Raw genomic sequence first — 22,195 nt, 5'->3', positions numbered from 1 at the left:
ATTGACCTTCAGAGCCCCAGAAAAGGAATCCATGGCACAGATAACAAGTTTCCTATGAAGAAACATCAGATGCCTAGAATGAAGACCAGAGAGACAGAGCCGTTTAGTTCCTGACTGTTGGTCCTCCAGGACAGCAGCAGAGCATCCTCCTGAGTGACAGCCAGCCAGCACGTAACACACTGCTGACGCGCCTGCAGGCAGCTGCCCGCTCCCTCACTCCGGGTCAGAAGCCATCCTTCCCCACTCCCCCTCCCCCACTACAGCTCACAAGGCAGCCACTGAAGTCAAACCTGGCTGCATCTTTTGAGGAGAATCCTCTTATATTTCCCAGTTCTCCAGTGGAGAACACAGTAAAGCAGATGCCAATCTGAGCACAGAAATTATCCTTCCTGCCTTCTCCATAAATTCATCTGCCATACTCACGGTAAGTAGAGGACTTGCAGTGGACCCAACAGCCTCCTCAAAAAACATCCCAGACACAAAGTATCTCATTTGCTACCTGAGGGAAATCAGCCTAAACCAAGATTACTTCCCGTCAAGTTCCACCCCAGTGAAGAAGCTCTGAGGTCTTTCATCACTGTAACAAACACGAGACACCCAGTCACCGGAGGGAAACAGCTGAACGCAGCTAGGGACTGACAGAGCAGTTTCATAACCTTCCTCCGAGTTCCTTCAAAAATAAGTAAGCATGAGAGGAAACATCAATGTGCTGTAAGGTTAAAAGAGACATTTTCCCTGAGAAATATGTAGACCACTCCCCTGAGTGTCCACGTCTACACACAAAAGCATGTACACACACTTTAAAACAAGTGCTAGAATCCCAGTTACACTTAAACATCGTTCCTCACCCTTCTGAGCCCTGGAGAGACAGTATTTAAAAATACAAGAGCTAGTAAAATAATCAAGACATCACTACTCATCCAACTGCACCCAGTAAAACAACTGCTCTTCTGAGCTTCCAAACTTCAAAAGTTTAAAGGAGTAAGAACTGATATATTTACCTCAGTCCCTAGGAATGCTCCTAGAAAGTGTGACAAGCCAAATGAAGCAGGTCATTGGGATCGGCCAGTGTGGATTCACCAACAGCAAGCCACATCTGACTGACCTGGTCACCTTCTGAAAAGCAGCAGCGTTTTCTGTCCATGTAGGGAGAGCAGTGGATGTTGTGTCTAGCTGAGCTTCAGCAAAGCACTGGACACTTTCCCACAGCCTTCTCCCGGACAAAGTGGCAAGGCACGGTCCCAGATGGGTGCTACACAAAATGGGTAGGTGTTGTGGTTTTAGGCCCAGCTGGGCACAAGGCCCAGGCAGCCCCTTGCTCACTCTCTGTTCCCACCCCAATGGTGTGACAGGGAAGAGAAAAGGTACCAAGAGCCTCATGGAACCCTAAGGGCAGGGGGGCTGGGTCACCCATTGCTGTCCTGGGCAAAGCAGACAGGGCTGCTCGACTTGGGGAAGAAAAAACATTAATCCAGGGCAGGGAATGGCAGCTGCGCTGAGGCCCTCACACACAGCCCTGCCGCTCATCTCCCGTCAGGGCAGAAGGGCTCCTCGCCATTGTCCTGCTCCAGCGGGTCCCTCAAGTGCTGGGCAGTCCTGTGTGGCCCTTTCAGAGATGGGTTCATCCCCAAGGGCTTCAGCTCCCCACCAACTGCTCCTGTGTGGGTCTCCTCTGCAGATGAGAGTCTGCTCCACAGCTGCCTCCCTGCACACCCATGGCGCCACCAGGCACTGTCACCACTCCACTCTGGGGTCCTCCCAGAACTGCTGATAACTTTCAGTCCCACCATTGCCCTCTGTGGGTCACAGAGACAGTCACCATCTCACTACAGGCTGCAGGGGGGGGGGTCTCTGGTCTGGCACACCTCCTCCCTTCCTCCCTCCCTGACTTCAGGGTCCCCACAGTTGCCTTTATCTTGTCTCCCTCCTTCTGTCTCTTCCTAACACTGTAGATTTCCAATCTTAAATAGTGATGGCAGAGGCACCAGGTTGGCATGGCCAGAAGTGGGTCCAACTTAGCACCGAGAGCAGTTTCCAGAACTCCTTACAGGGGTCAGTACTGCAATCCCCTCCCCTATTACCAAGAAAAAACACCATCTCCACACAAACCCAACACAGTAGGCTCACAGGTCACGCTCACAAGGTAATCTTCAATGGGTTTTTACTCCAGCTTGCAGCCTGTCACAAGGAAACTGGGGATTTTGACGGACTCAATATGAGCCAGCAGTAAACCACTGCAGCAACAAAGGCAAATAGTGTCCTGGACTGTATATATTGCAGCCTCACTACAGAGACAGAGGTGTGATAACCCCACTCTTCTCAGATCACACCTGGACTACTGTGTCCACTTCTGGTCTCCTGAATTCAAGAAAGGTGCAGACAAAATGGAAAGGGTCCAAAGGAGAAGATGATCAAATGGCTAGAGAAAGTGCCCTGTGAGAAAAGATCGAAGGAGATCATCCTGGAGAACAGAGGGCCCAGGGGAATCTCAGCATAGTACATCAGTATCATAGAATGGTTTCAACTGGCAGAGCCCTTTCAGCCCATGGAGCCCTTTAAGCCTCTGTCCCAGCCCAATCACCCACCAGCCCATTGCCCTCAGTGCATCACCCACCCAGCTCTGAAACCCCTCCAGGGACGGTGACTCCAGCAGCTCCCTGGGCAGCCCCTTCCAATGCCTGACAGCCCTGGCAGCAAAGAAATTCCTCCTCACATCCAGCCTGAACCGCCCCTGGTGACACTTGAGGCCATTTCCTCTGGTTCTGTTGCCTGTCACTGGGCAGAACAGACCGACCCCCACCTCGCTGCAGCTTCCTTTCAGGTACCTGTAGAGAGTGAGGAGGTTTCCCCTGAGCCTTCTTTTCTCCAGGCTCAATAGTCCCAGATCCCTCAGCCCTTCCTCAGCTGAGACGTGCTCCAAATCCTTTCCTAGCTTGGCAGTAGCCTCAGGAACCTCTCCAGCACCTCAGTGTCCTTCTTGTAGAGAGGGGCCCAGACCTGGACACTGTATTGGAGGTGCAGCCTCACCAAAGCCGAGCGCAGAGAATGATCAGCTCCCTGCTCCTGCTGACAACACTGTTCCTGATCCAGGCCAGGGTGCCCTTGGCCTTCTTGCCCACCTGGGCACACTGCTGCTTCGTGTTCAACCAGCACTCCCGGGTCTCTCTCTGCCTGGCAGCCACTCCTCCCCAAGCCTGTAGCACTGCTGGGGGTTGTTGTGGCCCGAGTGCAGGACCCAGCACTTGGCCTTATGGAAACACATGGCACTGACCTTGGCCCAGCCATCCAGCCTGTCTGGATCCCTCTGTAGAGCTTCCCTACCCTCAAGCAGATCAACACTTCCACCCAGCTTGGTGTCATCTGCAAACTTACTCAGGGTGCACTCAATCCCCTCATCCAGATCATTGATAAAGATGTTAAACGGGAGTGGCCCCAGCACTGAGCCCTGGGGGACACCACTCGTGATCAGCCACCAACTGGATTTCCCTTCACTGACCACAACTCGTTGAACCTGACCATCTCACCACTTTTTCACCCAGGAAAGTGTCAGCCCATCCAAGCCAACAACAGACAATTTCCTGTGGGAAACAGTGTCAAATGCCTTGCTAAAGACAAGGCAGACAACATCCACAGCCTTTCCTTCATCCAACAAGCATCATAGAAGGAGATCAGGTTGGTTAAACAGGACCTGCCCTGCACAAACCCAGGCTGACTGGGCCTGACTTGTCCTGCATGTGCAGAACTTGGCACGATCTGCTCCATCAGCTTCACAGGCACTGAGGTCAAATTGACAGGCCTGTACTTTCCCAGATCATCCTTCCATCCCTCTGGGTGTTACGTTGGCTGACTTCCACTCAGATGGGACCTCCCCAGGCAGCCAGGACTGCTGATAAATGATAGACAGTGGCTTGGTGAGCAGCCCTGCCAGTTCCCTCAGCACTCTGGGATGTTCCCCATCCAGCCCCGTAGATCTGTGCACATCACTGTGCAGCAGCAGGTCACTGATTCCTCCTGAATCGTAGGGGGGACATTTTGCTCCTTGCCCCTATCTCTTGGCTTGGGGGCTGACTCTCCCCAGTAGAAATGCTGCTGTTACTAAAGACAGAGGCAAAGAGGGAACTAGGAGGGCTGGTTGATAATAAACTAATCATGAGCCAGCAACGTGCCCTCGTGGGCAAGAAGCCAAAGGCAGCCTGGGGGCATTAAGAAGAGTGTGGGCAACAGGGTGAGGGAGGTTCTGCTCCCCCTCTGCTCTGCCCTGCTGAGGCCTCATCTGGAGTCCTGTGTCCAGCTCTGGGCTCCCCAGCTCCAGAGGGACAGGGAACTGCTGGAGAGAGGCCAGTGCAGGGCTACCAAGATGCTGAGGGGACTGGAGCATCTCCCTTATGAGGAAAGGCTGCGGGACCTGGGGCTGTTTTGTCTGGAGGAGACTCAGGGGAGATTCTCATTAATAGTTACAAATATCTAATTGGTGGGTGTCAGGAGGTTGGTGCAGCACTTTTTTTTTTATGTTGTATCCAGTGACAGGACAAGGGGTGATGGGATGAAGCTGGAACACAAAAAGTTCCATTTAAACATAAGGAAAAACTGTTTCAGTGTGAGGTGAGGGAGCCCTGGCCCAGGCTGCCCAGGGAGGGTGTGCAGGCTCGTTCTCAGGTTTCCAAACCCACCTGGACACGTCTCTTTGTGACCTGATCTAGGTGGGAGCAGCTTCTGCAGGGGGACTGGACTGGATGATCTCTAAAGGTCCCTTCCAACCCCCTAACATTCTACGATTCTGTGATTAAGCACCTCAGCCTTATCCCCGTCTTTTATGATCAAATTTCCCTCTGGATCTAACAAGGGATGGAGGCTCTCCCTGGGCTTTCTTTTATTGTTAACGTATTTATAGAATCTTTTCTTATTCCCCTTTACCTCTAAAGCCACTTTCACTTCTACCTGGGCTTTTGACCTTCTAATTATCTCCCTGCATAACCTAACAACGTTCCTGTACTCACTGGGAGTGGTCTGCCCTGGTGTAAACAAGCACCTTGCCAGACAAATCTAGAACTGTCCAACACAGCACAAGACCAGTGAGACTGCAGAGTAACAGGATGGAGTAACACAGAGAATGTATCAATGGAAGGGTTCACTTGAGCAGTTCAGCTCCTCCCTCTGTGCAAAAGCAACCAAAAATACGCAAGTTCATTTACTCATCCCCACAGATCCAGGGAGGTGTCCATGTAGGGAGTTTCTCTCCAGACACTTTTGTCCATGTTGACAGGCATCAAATGAAGTTTCCATTTGTTCCTTGGTCAAAGTGACTTTCAAATATATATCAATCTTATCAGGACCACATAGCTTCGTTGCGGTTTAACCCCAGACAGTAACTAAGCACCACAGGGCTGCCTGCTCCCTCCTCTACTCCCAGTGAGATGGGGAGGAGAAGTGAGGAAAAAAAGTAAAATTAGGGATTAGATAAAGGGATTAGATAAGAACAGTTTAACAACTGAAATAAAATAAAATCACAAAACCAACAATATACAATAACAATAGTAATGAAAAGAAACAAAACAGAGAAAAATAAAACCCAAGTAGAAAAAAACCTTGAGTTATCAGCATAAACCCAAAACACAGCCCTGTACTAGCTACTAGGGAGAAAATGGAATCTATCCTAGCCAGGACATGATGGGTTTGTGTGGCGCCACTTTTCGCATGGTAATACGGGGAGGCAGCTGCAGTGCTGGTCCCCATAAACAGTTCCCAAAACTTTGCCCGGCTCTGAATTGGACTCACCTCTAGCCTGGCCAGGTCAGTCTGGTGCCTCTGCCACCACTGTTTAAGAAGTTTGTAGTGCATAGGATGAGGTGCAAGGGCAGGGCAAGACGGAGGCGGCCACAGGGACCCTGCAGTCAGAGCAGGAGGAAGGAAGGAGCAGCACCAGACTGGAGACCCCCTCTGCAGCCCATAGTGAGAGCAGCTGTGCCCCTGCAGCCAGACAGGACAATGGCAGGACCAGGAGCTGCCAGTCGCTCTGGGAAGATTCCGTTCCAGAGGGGGTGAGTGTGTATTTGCTCTATGTGATGTTTAGTGCTGTGAAATAACACTGCAACCCACAGTATCTGCCAATATCCTTTACAGATTATCTCAGACTATCAAAACCAGGATAAAATCCTGCAAGATGTAGTAGAAAGGAGGCAACTTACACACAGCCAACACTTAAATTCCACTTTGTCACAAAATCAACAATACAAGAGCAACAACAGACTGAAGTTGCCATTAGACTGTGGCACAAGAACAGACATATGTCACCTCTACTGTTGGTCCAGAGATAAACATACAGTTTTCAAGACATGCAGAAAAGGTTGTATTTCTACTCCCTCATAGAAAGTCTTGTGAAAAGAACACAGTAGAGTCTCCTCATTTTATGGATGGAGCTTAATCACTTCTTTCCATTCCACTGGGGAGAGACAACTACTCTCAGACTTGTTTAGCATCCTTAATTGTATTCCAGAGAATACACAGAAGGCATCTAGAATTTAAAGTAAACCCCTTCATGCAGGTCAGAAACCTGTGTATTAAAGATGTGAATGAATTTCATAAATGTTAATAAACAGAACTCAATACTTCCTATCTCTGCCAGCTGCAGGTGGCACAAATTTCTCCACAGTGGCTGGTACGGGGTGATATTTTTTGGATTTGTACTGGAAACAGAGCTGATAATATGGGGATGTTCTGGGTAATGCTCAGCAGTGCTTGCACAGTGTCAAAGCCTTTTCTGCTCCTCACGTTGCCCTGCCAGAGACTGGGCTGAGGGTGCACAAAAAGAAGGAAAAGGCCAGGATAACCGACCCCAACTGACCCAAGGGATACTCCAGACTATATGATGTCACACTGAAATAAAAGCTGTTGGCAAGAGAAGAAGGAACATCTGGAGTGATGCTGTTTGTCTTCCCAAGTAACTGTTGGGCACGTTGAAGCCCTGCTGTCCTGGGGATGGCTGAGCATCTGCCTGCCAATGGGAAGCAGTGAATGAATTCCTTATTTTGCTTTGCTCATGTGCACAGCTTTTGCTTCCCCTATTAAACTGTCTTTGTCTGCCAGCTGGGGTTAAACCACAACAGTGTCAAAGAACAAAACCAGTAGTCGATGCTTATTTATCCATTTACCCCCTTCTCCAAAACCTTCCAATGTAGCCTAGCTTTTCTACCTAGTGCAGAGCTCCTTACAGGAGGATTTACTCAGCTTCAGGACACAAAGGTGGTGGTGTGGGTTAACAGTGCTGCTCAGCGATGCTAAAGCAAAGCGGAAAGGCTTTCCTGCTGCTACACCACATGGATTTACATCAATACTTACAAAGAAGTAGAAGTACATTTGTTACATTCTTCTCATACTCCTACAGTCTTGTGTTGTCGAATATTGATCTCCATCACAATGCCAATGATTAAACAACGGCAAAATGCTTTCAAAGTCAAGCCTTCCAATGGCACACTTACTTATTAGGGCTGAGACACACTAACCGCTTGGCAACCTCTAACAGGTAAAAGGCACATGCCTGTCAAAGCTTGTGCTTGTTCCCTTTTCTGGCCACAGTGTTCTCCCTTCCAAGGTCAATTTCAATTTGCTGCATACTGCACACTGCTTCTGCAACTGAAGAGCTGACTAGTTTGTTATGATTGTTGAGTGCTGTGTTACAAAAGAGGCAGTGCAGAGGCAGGAATGTGCCCCTTCCAGCACAACCAAGCTGTTAATTCAGCTTAAGCCATAGCACGACACTTTGGCTTGAAAACGCACATGGAACTTCCTGACACTTACGTGAATCCATTCCTGTACCATCATCCAAAAAACACAGCATGAATCCACCTCGTAGGTCTTTCCGACGCTCTACAAGACAAGAGTTATTCACTGTTCCCACTAGAAAAAGTTAGAAGTTCCATAAAATGGAATCAATGTTCACAACAGAAGTAACACAACAAACAGGACTTTCAGAATCCCAATACGGATAAAACTGCAATCAAAAGAACCAGATTTTTGTTACAGAATGACTAAGAACTTCTCCTGCAGGTTAAACTGTGTATTTTATATATTAAAAATATATAACATATAAACATATATATAATTTTTAAAAATAATATATATATACATATTGTAGCATACATTTTAAATATATGCTACAAGAGTATACCATAAAGCAGGCCTCTGGTATAAACAGCTACTCACTTTACCTGATCTCAGATGAAGGCTGACGGGACCGTTTGCCCAAGTTATTTGTAAAGGTACTGTTCATTTTTGAAAGACATTAAGCACCAGGGCACAGGACGAACACTGGAATCATAGAACTCTTTAGGTTGTACAAAATCCTTAAGATTGTAGAGCCCAATCATAAAAGTAACACTGCCAACATCCATCACAAAATCACGTCCCTATAAGCACTATGTCTACGTGTCTTCTAAATATGTGTAGACAGTGAGTCCACCACTTCCCCAAGCAGCCTGTTCCAACACTTCATAACCCTTCCAGTGAAGGCATTTCTCCTAATCTCCAATCTAAATCTCCCCCAGCCATTTTCTCTTGTCTTGTTGCTCAGAAGAGACTGAGCCCCATTTTGCTACAACCTCCTTTCATGTAGCTGTTGAGAGTAAGAAAGTCTCCCCTCAACCTCCTCCAGACTAAACACCCCCACCTCCTTCAGCCACTCCTCCTAAGACTTGTTATACAGACCCTTCCCCAGCTCAGTGCTCTTCTTTGGACATGCTTCAGCACCAAAATGTCCCTCTTGTACAGAGGATCTCAAACCATACATACTACTGGGAATAAATACTCTTACTCTTATTCTACCAGGTACAACACACACATTTGCAGCCTAAATCTAAGTTAGCTACTGACATGCAAGGAAGCAGAAGGGGTGACTTACCAGTATAAATGTCTATTCTTGTGGCATCTGCATCTCTACAAAGGAATAAAAACACAATCAGTATTCAAATGTCACATAGAAAGGAAGCTAAAATCCAGGTACATAAAATAATTTCCAAAATGAACTGGCTGCAAAGATCAAAGGCCCCACAGTAATCACTAACAGATAGGTTAGAAGACACATTGTTCTACTTTTTGCTAACTTGAATCCAAACTTCAGCAGAATATATAGCTGACACACAATTAGAACTAGTTACAGCAAGTATCACTTTCTAACAAAAGTCATATTAAGTGGGTGCTGAGTCAAATAAGCACATACTTCCTTGGTTCCTCCTGTATCAAGCAAACAATATCTACAATTTTTTGTCAAGTTGCCCATGATATGCTTAGTAACGCCACAAAAAACTCCATCCTAGGTTGTCACGGGAAACTGTTCTTTAAGTCAAGTCCTTCCTACCCTCTGTGACCTCCTCTGCATTTGAAAAAGCAGCAGATACATCACCACTGCCTCTTCTCAAAACCATTTATTTTTCATGTAGACCATCACATACTCTTGGTTTGCTGATCCAAAGTATGCAGTTCTAGTACTCTAATAAAACACACTTCTCAAATGCCAAAGTCACTTTGTCTTGTCTTTGCATCTCCAGGCAAGTACAGTTACTTCCTCAATTTCCCTTTTGTTAGAGAAGGAACCAAGACATTGAAGAGGGAGCAACCCATTAATGTCAAAGACGCTACATTTAGATGTGTTGTAGCAAAAGGGAAAGCAGCAACAGTGCACACACACACACAGCTGATCCCCTACACAGACTTTTTCCTATGAAGAAACCTTCCAGTTTTGGCTCCCGACATCACACTTGATAGAAAATGATCTCAAAGTACTTCCATAATGCCATATCAGACTATTTTGTGAAGCTCAAGGGATAAAGGATGCAGCTACAGCCTGAAATCCCAAATGCAAATGTGAGAGATGTGGGCCTGAAACCTGTGATTTTCAAATACTAAGTCTCTCCTCTCAAGGGTCAAAATTGCTCTAACCATTCTTGCTCTACTTTTCACCATTCCACTTCTAATTTCATTTTGCTCTTATCACCATGCTTGATATTAAGTCAAGGACTATCCAAGTATCTTGAGAATCCCAGCTCTAGTAATTATTTTACCATCTTCTTTAAACAAAAAGGTAGAATTGTTTTTTCCTTAAACCTACCTTGTGTCTTCTAACAATTTCCCTTCCAATCTGGGTTGTTCTACAATTCCATCAAACTGACTTTTTCAGGACTAATACTTTTTTGGTTTTCACTTGGTTTGGGCTGTTTTGTGTTAGGTGGTAGATGAGGCTGTCTAAGGGTACTGACAGAAATGTTCCCACTGAACTAAAACAAAGTCTTGTACTTTGTATTTTTCATAAAGTCCACGAGAAGTGAAATTTGCTCAAGGTCCACGGATAGGCTAATTAAATCTTCACCAATTTTACCTCATGAGTTAGGCAGTCTCGGGTACCTACCTGGCATTATCTACAAGTTCCGCAAGGGCACCAAACAAGAACTCATGGGTAGTTCTGCAATGAAACACAGAATCAGCAGGGTTATGCTGATGCTTAAAAAGAGAGATCTTTAAATAAACAAGAATTTCAACCACATTTTAAACCAATCTGATTGTACATCTACAATGTTAATGTGTGCTGCAGACAGTGGATTGGCAATGAGCATTTCACCGTCTACCACAGGCAGCTGTCCCGTGGAGAGCCTGATTCAACAAACTGCTGCTCACTATCGTTTCAAAAAACATCACATGGTAAACACATAACAGAGAAAATTACTGACTTTATGAACCAGCCAACAACTGTTACAAATCCTTTATTATCCACGACATTGACGATTGCCTTCATGGGCAACAAACACTGCCATATGTAAAATACAGACAGATGACAATTATGATTCAGATCCATCTCCCCCATGAACATATTCACGTTGCAGAAGCTATTTCTGATAGGAAGGAGCTTCCAGATCCTAGGAGACTTCCAATAGTTCCAATGGCTCCTAATCCAGAGACAGTCTTCTGCCAGGACTCTATCACACCACCTTCCAAACGGAATGCTAAAACCACCTACCCAGGTGCCACTGCAGCCCAGAAGATGTGTTTGGATTCCAGTCTCTTCCCTGAGACCTTTTAAAAGCAGCACTCATTTTAAAGCCACTAGTTATGTGTCTCAACCTTGAAAGAAGATACATGAAGAAAATGTATAGAGCTAATAAAATCATTACAATGCATAGTCTGGCAACATTAATGTGGTATCTCCACCAAATGCCCAACTTGGTAACCCATCTTCAAATTCTAACAATTAGTTCAAATGTAGACAAGCCACATTGATTTCAACATCAACAGTAGCTACAAGATCTGGAGAAACAGCTGCTGGAGTTTGTTCCTCCTCTAGGATGCCTGATGAAGAGACTCAGTCCTCAGAAACTGTTTCAGTATCAACATGTTTCAGTTTTGACATAACCTCTTCACATATTGCCTGCTTTCACAGCTACACAAAAACACCAGACAGACTCATATTTTCAGTTTTCCAAGAACAGATCCGTAGGTACTTCCTACATATAAAACACATACCTGTTCACAATGCCAATAATCACAAAATGAACTTTCATATCCATCTTTATTTCATGACACCTAACCCAACTCCAATCAGAGGTAAAACTTATCAGCTTTCAAAGTTATCACTCGAATGGAGATTTTCATATCTGCAAGCTCCCACTCGTCCGGGCAGACAGGAAACAGAAGGGAATAGTGTCTTGATGACTATCTTCCAGATGAGAAAGCTTCCATAGAGGCTGAAACCTGGCATTCTTTCCTTAGAGTAGGATTTCCTGTGCACAGACTTCAAGTGCTCCCTTGACTTGACAAGTGCCTATTCAGCTCCAGGGATCAACAGCCCAGAAGTTTGTTTAGGACGTAACCCGTGTCAGGTAAACAAACAACGCTTTAGCAATAGTGATCACAGAATCACAGAACGGTGGGGTTGGAAGGGACCTTCAGAGATCATCTAGTCCAATCCCCCTGCAGAAGCAGGTTCACCTAGATCAGGTCACATAGGAACACGTCCAGGCGGGTCTTGAAGCCCTCCAAGGAAGGAGCCTCCACAACCCCTCTGGGCAGCCTGTTCCACTGCTGCCTCACCTCACAGTGAAATAGCTTTTTTCCTGTATTTAAGTGGAACTTTTTGTGTTGTGATGATGCTTCATTAGCAGCTTTTACTCTACATTCAAATAATGCTTCAAACAAGATACAAACAAGGATTTCTAAAGAAAGACGGGAACAAAATCAACAAAAAACTTATCAGTAGCTGATGGAAGAGAGGCAAGAGAAAACATGGTTCTCACACAGCCTGACACCTGAAGATCTGCCACAATCAAAACCTCTTGGGCTGACACAGGCAATACGAAACCTTGTAACATCTTGTATTGGCAGAAGCAGACTGGCTTGGACTTTCCTACAACTTCCAACTTTCATTCCAGACAGCTCCATGCAGAAGTGCAAGCTTGACGAGGAACAGAACAAGGAAGTCCTATGCTGCCAGAGTAGCGAAATTTGGCTTACAATAGGTCAAGTCAGACAACTGATTTCAAACACTTCTTCAAACAACTATTTGGACTATCAACCCAAGGGAAGAAAAGTTTATTTTGTGATTTCTTAGAGGATCACCTCTGTTTGAATCCAGTTGGGCTCCTGAGCCTGAACAGTCCAGCAAGTATCTAATAATGAAAGATGCAAGCCTTCAATTTTGTTCTGACAGAGGACACATCTGGGAAAATGTTTCAGTTGGTATCTGTGCCAGGAACAAGAGCTATCCTCTCAGTACTGAGCTCCCTTTCAGGTCAGAACAGACAACGTGCACCAGAAGAAACAGGAGGACTTTGTTGGCCTGTTATTACTTGCATTCCTCAAGACCACCATTCAGTCATTTGAAGTCCTTCTATTTCAGTGACCTTCTTCTCCACTCCAGATGTATTCAACAAGACAATTTCAGTTACAGAAAAAACCTCAAATTCAATCATAAGCTAAATCCTACTCTTAGAGACAGTTTCCATTGGTCAACTTCTAACAAACCCTTGACATTTTGCATTACAAATATGCAGAACCAAGTAAGCTAGACTCAGGTGTGTTGTCATGGCTATCTCAATGAATTGCTTCAGAAGTGTCTTCAAGTAGCAGCATTTAATTTCTAAAGAATATTGAGATGAAGGCAAGCAGATGGCTTACAATGCATGAGTTATTCTCACAGACTTACACACAGTGATTTTCATTCTGAGAACTAAAAGAACTTTCACATAGAATTGCAGAACGCTTTCAGTTGGAAGGAGCCCCTAAAGGTCACCTAGTTCACTCCCTCATTGCAATGAGCAGCAACGTCTTCAACTAGATCAGGTTTCTCAGAGCCCTGTCCAACCTGACCTTGAATGCTTCCAGGGATGGGGCATCTATCTTCTCTCTGAGCAACCTGTCAGTGCTTTACCACCAGAATGAGTTTCTTCCTTATATTTAACCTGAATCCAACTTCTTTTAGTTTTAAATCACCAACTCGTGTCCTATCGCTACAGACCCTACTAAAAAACTCTGTCCCCATTCAACCACACACTAAGAAAAGCATTTGGAAAGGAGGGAAAAGTACACTGGTATTTTTAAATAAAAAAAAAACAGCAAATGAAGTAACTCAGGTACGTGCTATGAAATTTGTCATCAGATATGGATGCATTAAGAAGCTACTGAAAAGACCTGCCACGAGTTCTCAAGTTCAGGGACCAGATAAACATGCTTCTGTAAAGCACTTCAGACTGAGTACTCTGCATCAGACATACTACAGCTTTCCCTAAAGGAAGTCTTAGAAAAGGAGAAGAAAAAAAAAAAAGTCATGGTTTCCTTCTGCACCTCAACAGCTGGATGGATGGTTTTGAACTACAGTTCAAGGAACTTCTACCTCTGTGACTAAGACAGAATCTCTAGAATTGACATGGAACTTGTCTGAGATGGTATGGTTTCCCTTAGCAAGACAGAATAGTCCAAAAGACAAGAGTCCCCATTATCAAAAGACTTATGCTGCTTTTTGGGCTGGTTTAGGGGCTGGTAGGAGGGTTGTTGCTTATTTTTATTCTTGAGACAGCAAGGAGGTTGTTTCTTTGTCCTGGGTTGGTTTGGGTTTGTGGCATTCTGTTTGCTTTTAAAAATTAATTCCATTGTTTCTATTCCTCTTATTTAGGGAAGCATTTGGCTTAGGCATTGATGTCCATAGTCTCAAAAGACTCTTCACTTGTGACAGAGGAAAAGCTCAGGGCTTGGTTTATTCACGATGTCCCAGCTCCTCTGAACAATTCTGTGACGCAGCTGTGCATTGCAGATGTGCACTATACCCCAAGAAGACCAGCAGCGTACACACAGCAGAAAGTCTGGTGGCAACGTGATGCAGTTCCAATGTTTTAATACTTCAGGGCAGCAGCAACACCACATCAGCTTTTTATGCAGCACAGGTGTTATCTTCTTACAAAGACACTCTGCAGGCAAACACACGCTGCTGACATGAGCTCTGCCATACTGCCTTCTACTCTAGGAACACGCTTGTTTTTTGTGGCTCGACATGGGAAGTTCACTAATCAGCAACAGCATTTGGAATGTCACTCAGTATTGTCCATCATCTTCAAACACTAGACTGGTGACTCCACATGCAACTGCTACCAGCCAAGCCACAGTGCAAAGCCACAGGATACAGATCCAAGGGCAACACCAGGTTGTTAATAGGTTCCCTTTCCTGTACAAAACCCACTATTTCCTTCATCTGGAAGAGAAATGGATCACGGTGCTCTTGGCGTATACAAGCAAGATACATCTTAGTTGCTCTTGGAGATCTTGTGTTACCGACAAACTCAGCAGGATCTACTTTGAAATGAAGTCGTCCCTATTTCTGTGCATCAGAAGTCTTTAGACTGCTGCAGACCACCGTGGTCCTTCGCTCTAAGCTTGCCTTCATGCAATGAAAAGTGTGTTTTGTACTTTATCTTCTGCTGATGGTAACAGTAAGAGTCAAGTCTTCCAGAAAACACTGGAAAACAACCTTATGCCAATAACCAGATGATTAAAATGGAGAAATGCCAAGTGTGGTTCACAATGTTTGTCCAAGGCTTATCTTCTGTACGTGCCTCCACAAGGCTTATGCGCAGTAGGCTGGTCTCAGACGGGTATGCTTAACCCTGCTAAGCACCGTTTCCTGATGGTGCTTCCCATTTTCTAGACACATGCTAGGAGTGAACCATTTGAAACAAGAACATTGTCTCTTCTCAGGAGATTTTATTTTAGGGGATTCAGCAGTGATGTGCAAAAGCCACAGCAGCTTCCACAAGCTGATCAGAAGAATGTCACGTTCCTGCTTGAAATATACCTGTGCAAAACATCCGGTCACAAATGAAACAAGATGCTGAGAAGGGATGGCAGCCACTACAGCTGGCACAAGCGTCTCTCCGGCGAGGAACAGCTTACCTGGTGTGACACTCTCCCCCTCTCCTGCGCCCGGCCTGCCCTCACGCCATGATTCCCCAGGCACGACAACCCAGCCCGGGTGCGTGGAGCATGTGTGGGCCGGCAGCACTGGGGCAGCTCTGCCCCCCCGCACCCCGCCACCACCACAGGCCCCACCGCCCGGGGGAGGCCGGCGCTGCCGCTGCCGTGAGCACGCAGGAGTTGCCCCACGGGCCGCGGGGTCACGGCCCCGCCCGCTGCGGCCCCCGGCCCCGGCCCGGTACTCACGAGTTCGTGTGCAGGTACTCGAAGGTGAGCTGGGCCCGGTTCAGGCTGCTGTAACTGGCCAAGGCCATGGCGCAGCCGGCGGCCACGCGCGCCTCGAGGCCTCCCCGCCCGCCACTTGCTGACCCCTCACCGGGAGGCCACCCGCGGCGCGCGGAGCCCCGCCGGGCCCCGGCCGCCGGCCGCCGCCGCTCCCGCCCCGGCCCCCGGCCCCCTGCCGCGGCCCCTCTTTGTCTCAGCCGCGATGGCGACGGCGATGGCGCTCGAGCGCCGCTGCCGCTCGCAGCCGAGTCCGCCCGGCGGGGCGGGGCCCAGCGTGCCGGCCGCCCATTGGGCGGGCCGCGGCACGTGACGGCAGCGCCGCGGCGCGGACCGCTGCGGCTCCTCCGCGGCCGCGTGACGGGCGCGAGCGGCTGAGGGAGAGCGGCGCGCGCAGGCGCCATGGCCGCGCTACGCCCCGCCGAGCGCCTCCGCGGCGGGAGCAGCGGCGGGAGGGGCCGCCGCGCACGGGGCTGGGAGGCTGCGCCGCCCGCCTGGGAGCGGGAGCGGCGTCCAGCCCGCGCACTCTGAGGAAACCCCGCCTGAGCAGTAGGGGCCCGGCCGCGAGCAGTGCGCGGGCACCGGCGCCTGGCCCCGCGGCTCTCGGCCCGATGCCTCTCAGACTTGGGGAGCCGGCAGCGGCGACAGGGGCTCGGCGGGTCGAGCTGACGGTAAATGTCGGGAGCGCCGCGGCGGAGCGGGAGAAGCCGCCTCGTGCGGTGCCCCGGGGCGCGGGCGCGGCGGCTGCGGCTGCGGCTCCGCGTGCGGCTCCGCGGCTGCGTGGAGCGGCCCCGCCGCTGGCCTCCGCCCGGACGCGGTCGGGCTCTGGCCTGCCGCAGGGCTGGCGGCGTGGTCGGCTGCCGGGGGCCGTTAAGGAGAAGCAGGCTAATGTGCCCGTACTTACTGAAGTGTAGTAACAGAGGGCATGTGAAATCGTTACAGTTATTGCTTCTGCACTGTGCCTGTGATTCAATTATTCTTGAAATCCAAAGGGATTGAGCAAAGGAGGCCCGTGCTTGTGTCCTGGGCACACCTTGCCTGCGTCTGAGCAAAGGGAGGCTGTGCTTGTGTCCTGGGCACACCTTGCCTGCATCTGAACCACAGGCGGAATGCAGCAGTCAGATGTACTTTGAACACTTGAATTACCCCATGGGAAAACATACCAAATTTTCTGGAAATAAACTTTAACACATGATGGCTGCATCTCACGTGCCTCGGGCAATAGGAGTCTGACCCGAAGGTCCAAAGCCTGAAGGAGTTTGGTCTGAGCAGAAACTAATGTGGTATATCTGAGCTATGTGGTGAAAAGTTAAATGGAATCATCTGTTAATAGTGCTTAGTGGATAAAATCTGAGCTTCCTATTTGAGTTGCTTGTCTCCTGTCTTAGTTTGCAATACCTTCTGGTCTGTGTGTTTGTGTGCAATGGGTCCCCAGTGATACGTAAGCCAGAGCTGACAAAGCTGCAGCTTTGGCCTGAGAACTTTCCTTCTCAGCACCTAAAGACTCCTTCAGGCCAGTAAGTCCCATCATTCTTGCCAACTGGGATTGCTCGATGTGTACATGTGTAGTCACCCAAAAGTCACTGCAGACATGCCTTCAATGAGTCTTTTAGGCCTTGTTTCTGAAAAGCTCTGCACAGCAGAACACCAAAGCTGGATGAAAGAGTTACGAAAATTACTGGCCTCAGCTGTGGTTTAGGTGTCATTAAGTTTATGATAATGTCACAATACTTGAGTCTCGTAAAGATTGTGACATCATCTGTTGTGCTCAGCTTTTATTTCATTGTATTGCAGTCACTGTCAGAAGCAGATGTTCAAAAGCGATATAAATCCCACAATGTAAAGGCAAAATAGATACGTGTTCCTGTGGAGATACAAAATAGATATGTGTTCCTGTGGCACACAAACCTGGACTGAAGCCTCAGCCTTTCCATCTGTGATACTCTGGTTTTCTAGCTCCTCTTTTCCTAACAGGAACTTTGTCTCGTCCTCTGAGAAGTGTTCCTTTCCTGACATTGGAGAGGCTGACAATGTCAACAGAGTACTGCAGCGCTCTGGAGCACAGCAATTGGACACCTTCCTGCTGCTCCCATGGGATCTGACCTGCTCCTAGGACTGGCTGGCTGGATTCCAGTCCTTTCCATCCAGCCCTTGGGAAACAACCAGTAGTACATTGCAGTTCCATTTAACTTGGCCAGTCCCCGGCAGGAGACTACTCTTGTCCATCCCACCGTTTGGTGGTGTTTAATTCCATGTCTTTTTATTTTTCTTTGACAAAAGTGAAATGAAAATGTAATTCTTACACTTTCTCTGGCCATGCTGAAGCAGATTTTGACATGTCTCTGACTTCTGCTCTTCGTCTGCCTTGCATGGATCCTGGCAGGATTATGTGCTTGTTTGCTGGCCTCCCAGTTGCCGCATGTTATCCCAAGGAGTAGTGAAACTAACTCACCTTTTGCAAAACAGCATTTGGGTCACAGCACAGCTCTGTCTTGGCCACAGCAGAGCTCTTCTTTGGTGGAAGCCTGTCTTGTCAGTGGATGGAGAGATGATGTGCTCTTTTTGCCTGTGTGCCACAGCTGCAAATTGTGTTGTTCTACCGTGCTTTTAAGATGGAAGTCTTCAAATTCACATTTGTCCATCCTCCTTTGGGGCAACTGTGTTGTCTTGGAAGCTCTCTCTCCAAACTTTTCTTAAATAGCTCAAGATCTCTCTGTCATACAAATGATGACAAGCAACTTCTCTTTTTCTTTCCATCTGTTACCCACACCTATTCCCTGAGTTCCTGTTCAGCACCAGGGTCTCTGCAGCCATCTTCTGCAAATGGGCAGAACAAATCTAAAGTGTCAGAGGCAATACTCTCTCACCCTTGAGCAGCTCCTGTTGCAGTAGAAAGCAGCAACTTGCTGTGGTGCATGTAACTTCCTTGAGAAGTGACGTGTGGGTTGGTGGTCTGTCCAGCCTGTACATGTGGAGCTAGTGGCAAACTACTGCTTTTCTTTAAAATGTGACTGAGTTCTTCCTCTGAAACAATCCCCACATCTCCATGTACAACTACTCTTGATTCCACACTGGTCAAAATGTGGAGTTCCCAGGCACTCCTGTCTAGAGTTTGCTGAGTCCTTACTGTAGCATAGTATTTTGCCTAGTCTCTTTGCACAGGAGTCACTCGACTTCTAAGCCAGTTCTTAGTAAGCCACCATTTAAGTCATATATTTTGTACCAGACGTGCCATGACTGTAGCAAAGTGCCTTTTGTGCTTTTCTGAGGCTGCCCGAGCTGTTGGTGACTTTATTGTGTGTTTATGCACACAAGGAAATGTAAATGCATTGTATAAATGAGATTTTCACTGTCAGACTGAAATAATCACTGCAGGCAGTGGAAAATTAATCTGAGAACATTACCAGTAATCCTCAGGGACTCGCTGGTCCTTCTTTTATCCTTCCTGTTTCCTGGAAAACACTGTCTGGGTACTGGGTCTCCTGTATACATTGTGACAGAAGTTGCTGGAGTTCTGGGTCTGTGCTGTCTCTCTGAGTGCTGACTTTCAAGATACTTCTCTCAAGAAGTTTGGGTGCAGTTACAGGCCGCAGTAACCTCAGTGACCTGAGTCTCTTCCATTGCCCTGAATTTATAGAAGGGATGTCAGAGCACCTTACTTTAATGAGTTGTAAAATCATCACATTGGCTTTTGGGTTCCTTCATCTGCCTCGTGCCACACACTGGCTCTTGCTGTGTGATTCTCTCTGCTTATCTCCTCATATGGAATGGAACCCCTGCCCTGAAGTACACCACTCCCTCAAAACAGCCAAAGATATTCTCCTGTAAAGGGAGTGTGCCTGTCTCATACTCAGAGAAGAGCTGCATTTTCCATCAAAACGTTCTGCCTTCTCTTGGGCACAAGTTGAATCGCAGGGTCAGCTCCAAGCAAGACTTGTTTCTTGTGGTCAGTCACCCCTCTCTGTCATTCATGTCAAGTAGCAGAGTGGTTTGCTGACTGAGTACAAAGGAGTCATGAAGTTAGACCTCTCTTCAGAGTCCCTTTTTCTTCTGTGTCAGGAGACCTAAATCCTGCCTTTTCTCTCGCTGGAACAGGGAATTGGTCAGTCCTTACAAGACATGCAGACTGTGTTGTTCAAATGCAAGTACCTATGTGTGGGAGGCGCTGGCATAAAAGCTCAGAGACCTTTTCCTTAGTGCCAAGTGTCAGTCTCTCACTTCTTGGTCTCCAGGAAAGTCACAGCATGGATTTAATTTCCTTATGTGGGTCTAGATACCCTTCTCAGTGAGGCCCCAAAAGGCTGTCAGAATGGACTTTAAGTTTGCAGGAGAATGAAGGTGTCCTGGTTTAGGCCCATCTAGGAACAAAGGACCACCATCAGCCTTAAGTGCCAAGGGCCTTTGGAACCGCCTAAGGACAGGGAGGACTCAGTTGCCACTTATAGCCCCTGGCAATACAGACAAAGCTGCTCAGCTTGGGGAAGAAAACACACAAAAAACTGAATCCAGCACTAACATAAAAACCAAAAACATAACAGAAAACACCACAGAGTGGTGCAATGATGAAGAACACAACCAGCCCTTTAAGACCCCCTTCCCCCCACTCCTCCCCTCTTCCCAGGCTCAGAGTCCTGATCCCAGTGTCTTTCATAGAATCACAGAATGGTTGGAAGGGACCTTTAGAGATCATCCAGTGCAATCCCCCTGCAGAAGCAGCTCCCACCTAGATCAGGTCACGCAGGAACGTGTCAGAAGGCTGCAGCTTCTTTCCCTCCTGTGTATATGGTCTCTGGGCCCACAGGCTCCAGCATGGCCTGTGCCATGGCTCCTCCTCACACAGTCTCTGCCCTCTAGGTCACTCATCCAGAGCTGCTGGTGGCTCTCAGCCCTGCCATTGCCCTCCCTGGGTGCAGGGGCACAGCTGATCTCACCACGGGCTGCAGGGGGGTCTCCTGTCCAGTGCTGCTTCTTCCTCCTTTTCTGTCTGGGCTCCACGTGGTCACCTGCATCTTTACCACTCCTGCACCTCCTCTTCTGGCTCACATTGCCCTTCTTAAACACTGATGGCAGAGGAGCCAGATTGGCCCAGCCAGACTGGAGTCCATCTCAGATTGGATCCATCTCAGAGCAGGGGGATGTTTCAAGAACTGCTTATGGGGCCCAGCACTGCAGCCCCCTCTCCCTGGCACCAAGCAAAAAGGGGCTTCATGGAAACCCATGACAGTAAGAGTAGGTGAGAGCAGGGAGACATCTTGAAGTGAGAACCAGGAAATTGTCAGATTGGTGGATGGTGAGGGTCTCCCCCACTACCAGCCAGTCTCCCCTTGTCCTGAGTCCAGCTTTGATTAATGAACTAAGCAAAGAATTAACAGACATGGGAAAAAAGAGTAAAATGTGAGGCCTGAGGCTGAAAATGCTCTGTGTCTTCATGAGAATGATGTGCAGAAGAGCCCACAAGAATCTGGTAGAAGAGGAGCAATGATGACATCTTCAATGAATGTATCTGGACAAACTTGGGAGAGTTACAAGTGTCACAAACCCACCATTTGTGAAGGATTTACAGTTTGGCCTAGACTGAATGGGGATATTGAGAAGGACCCAAGCCTGGAGGCATTTTTCTTTCTAAGCTGTGGTTGCATAACCTTTTTCCTGGCCTCTAGCAACATGGGAAGGTGTGCAGGCTTCTTCACAAGGTGACTAACTGGCACAATTTACATTTTGAATGACTGAATAGTTTTCCATGCCTCATTGTTTAAAAGGTTTAGACTGTGTTACCTGCCCATAGTTTTGTTCAAAGTGTCTTTTTGAACCAGCCTTATGGATGTGCCTAACATGAGCAACTCAAGTAATTTCTATTTGGCAAACCTGCAAGCAACCAAAACCATGATTTTGTGATGAAAAGCTTGTGGAAATCTGTGAGGGCACTTCTTACAAGTAGCATCCAAATAGATTGAGCTGTGATGTGAATGAAGAGGTGAGCAGCCATATGACCACATCTTGTACCAAACACTCTCGAGGAGCAAGAATCTACGGGTTCTTCCCATTGGAGCATCTCTGGTGACTGACAATAAGTAACTGCTTCTCTAGTGTGTGCTGTGAATGCTACCATGTGTTCAACATCTTCTGTTATCTCCGAAGGCGTTCATCTCCTCTCACTTTACATGGAGACGGGTACAAGGTACGCCAGAACCCTGGACTGTGTGAAGCAGACATCAGAGAAGACAGGCTTGGCTGCCTTGGTGGGAAATAAATGAAAACTTTACAGATGCATAGCATCTTCTCTGGCATGTGATGGTTTGCAGGAAGCTGTTCAGTCTGACAACGGCAAACACGGAAGCAAGAGATGGTGTGATTGAGAAAAGTACCATAGGAGGAGACCATAGTGAAAAGCTGTCAGTCAGCACTGTCAGTGCACAGCTCCAGAGACTGTCCCTAGACTGAGCAGGGACTGTCAGGAAGCCTGGGGGTTCTC

The 22,195-nt window shown here is 47.6% G+C and overlaps 1 protein-coding gene across 1 annotated transcript in view; it reads right to left on the bottom strand.

Moving 5' to 3' along the window:
* Window positions 1-15,873, bottom strand: part of MORC2 (MORC family CW-type zinc finger 2) — a 49,112-nt gene extending 33,239 nt beyond the window's left edge. The window contains exons 1-4 of the mRNA XM_062009658.1: window positions 15,688-15,873; window positions 10,397-10,450; window positions 8,894-8,928; window positions 7,795-7,863 (exon numbers count right to left, since the gene is read on the bottom strand). Coding sequence (XP_061865642.1) covers window positions 7,795-7,863; window positions 8,894-8,928; window positions 10,397-10,450; window positions 15,688-15,755 — 226 coding nt within the window. The 5' untranslated portion in view covers window positions 15,756-15,873. The remainder of the gene's footprint in view (window positions 1-7,794; window positions 7,864-8,893; window positions 8,929-10,396; window positions 10,451-15,687) is intronic.
* Between the last annotated feature and the right edge of the window lie 6,322 nt (window positions 15,874-22,195).

This window comes from Colius striatus, chromosome 17, assembly GCF_028858725.1.
Source record: "Colius striatus isolate bColStr4 chromosome 17, bColStr4.1.hap1, whole genome shotgun sequence".
NCBI classification, from domain to species: Eukaryota; Metazoa; Chordata; class Aves; order Coliiformes; family Coliidae; genus Colius; species Colius striatus.
The sequence above is the reverse complement of the archived record's forward strand: the minus strand, read 5'-3'. Positions and strand labels throughout refer to the sequence as shown.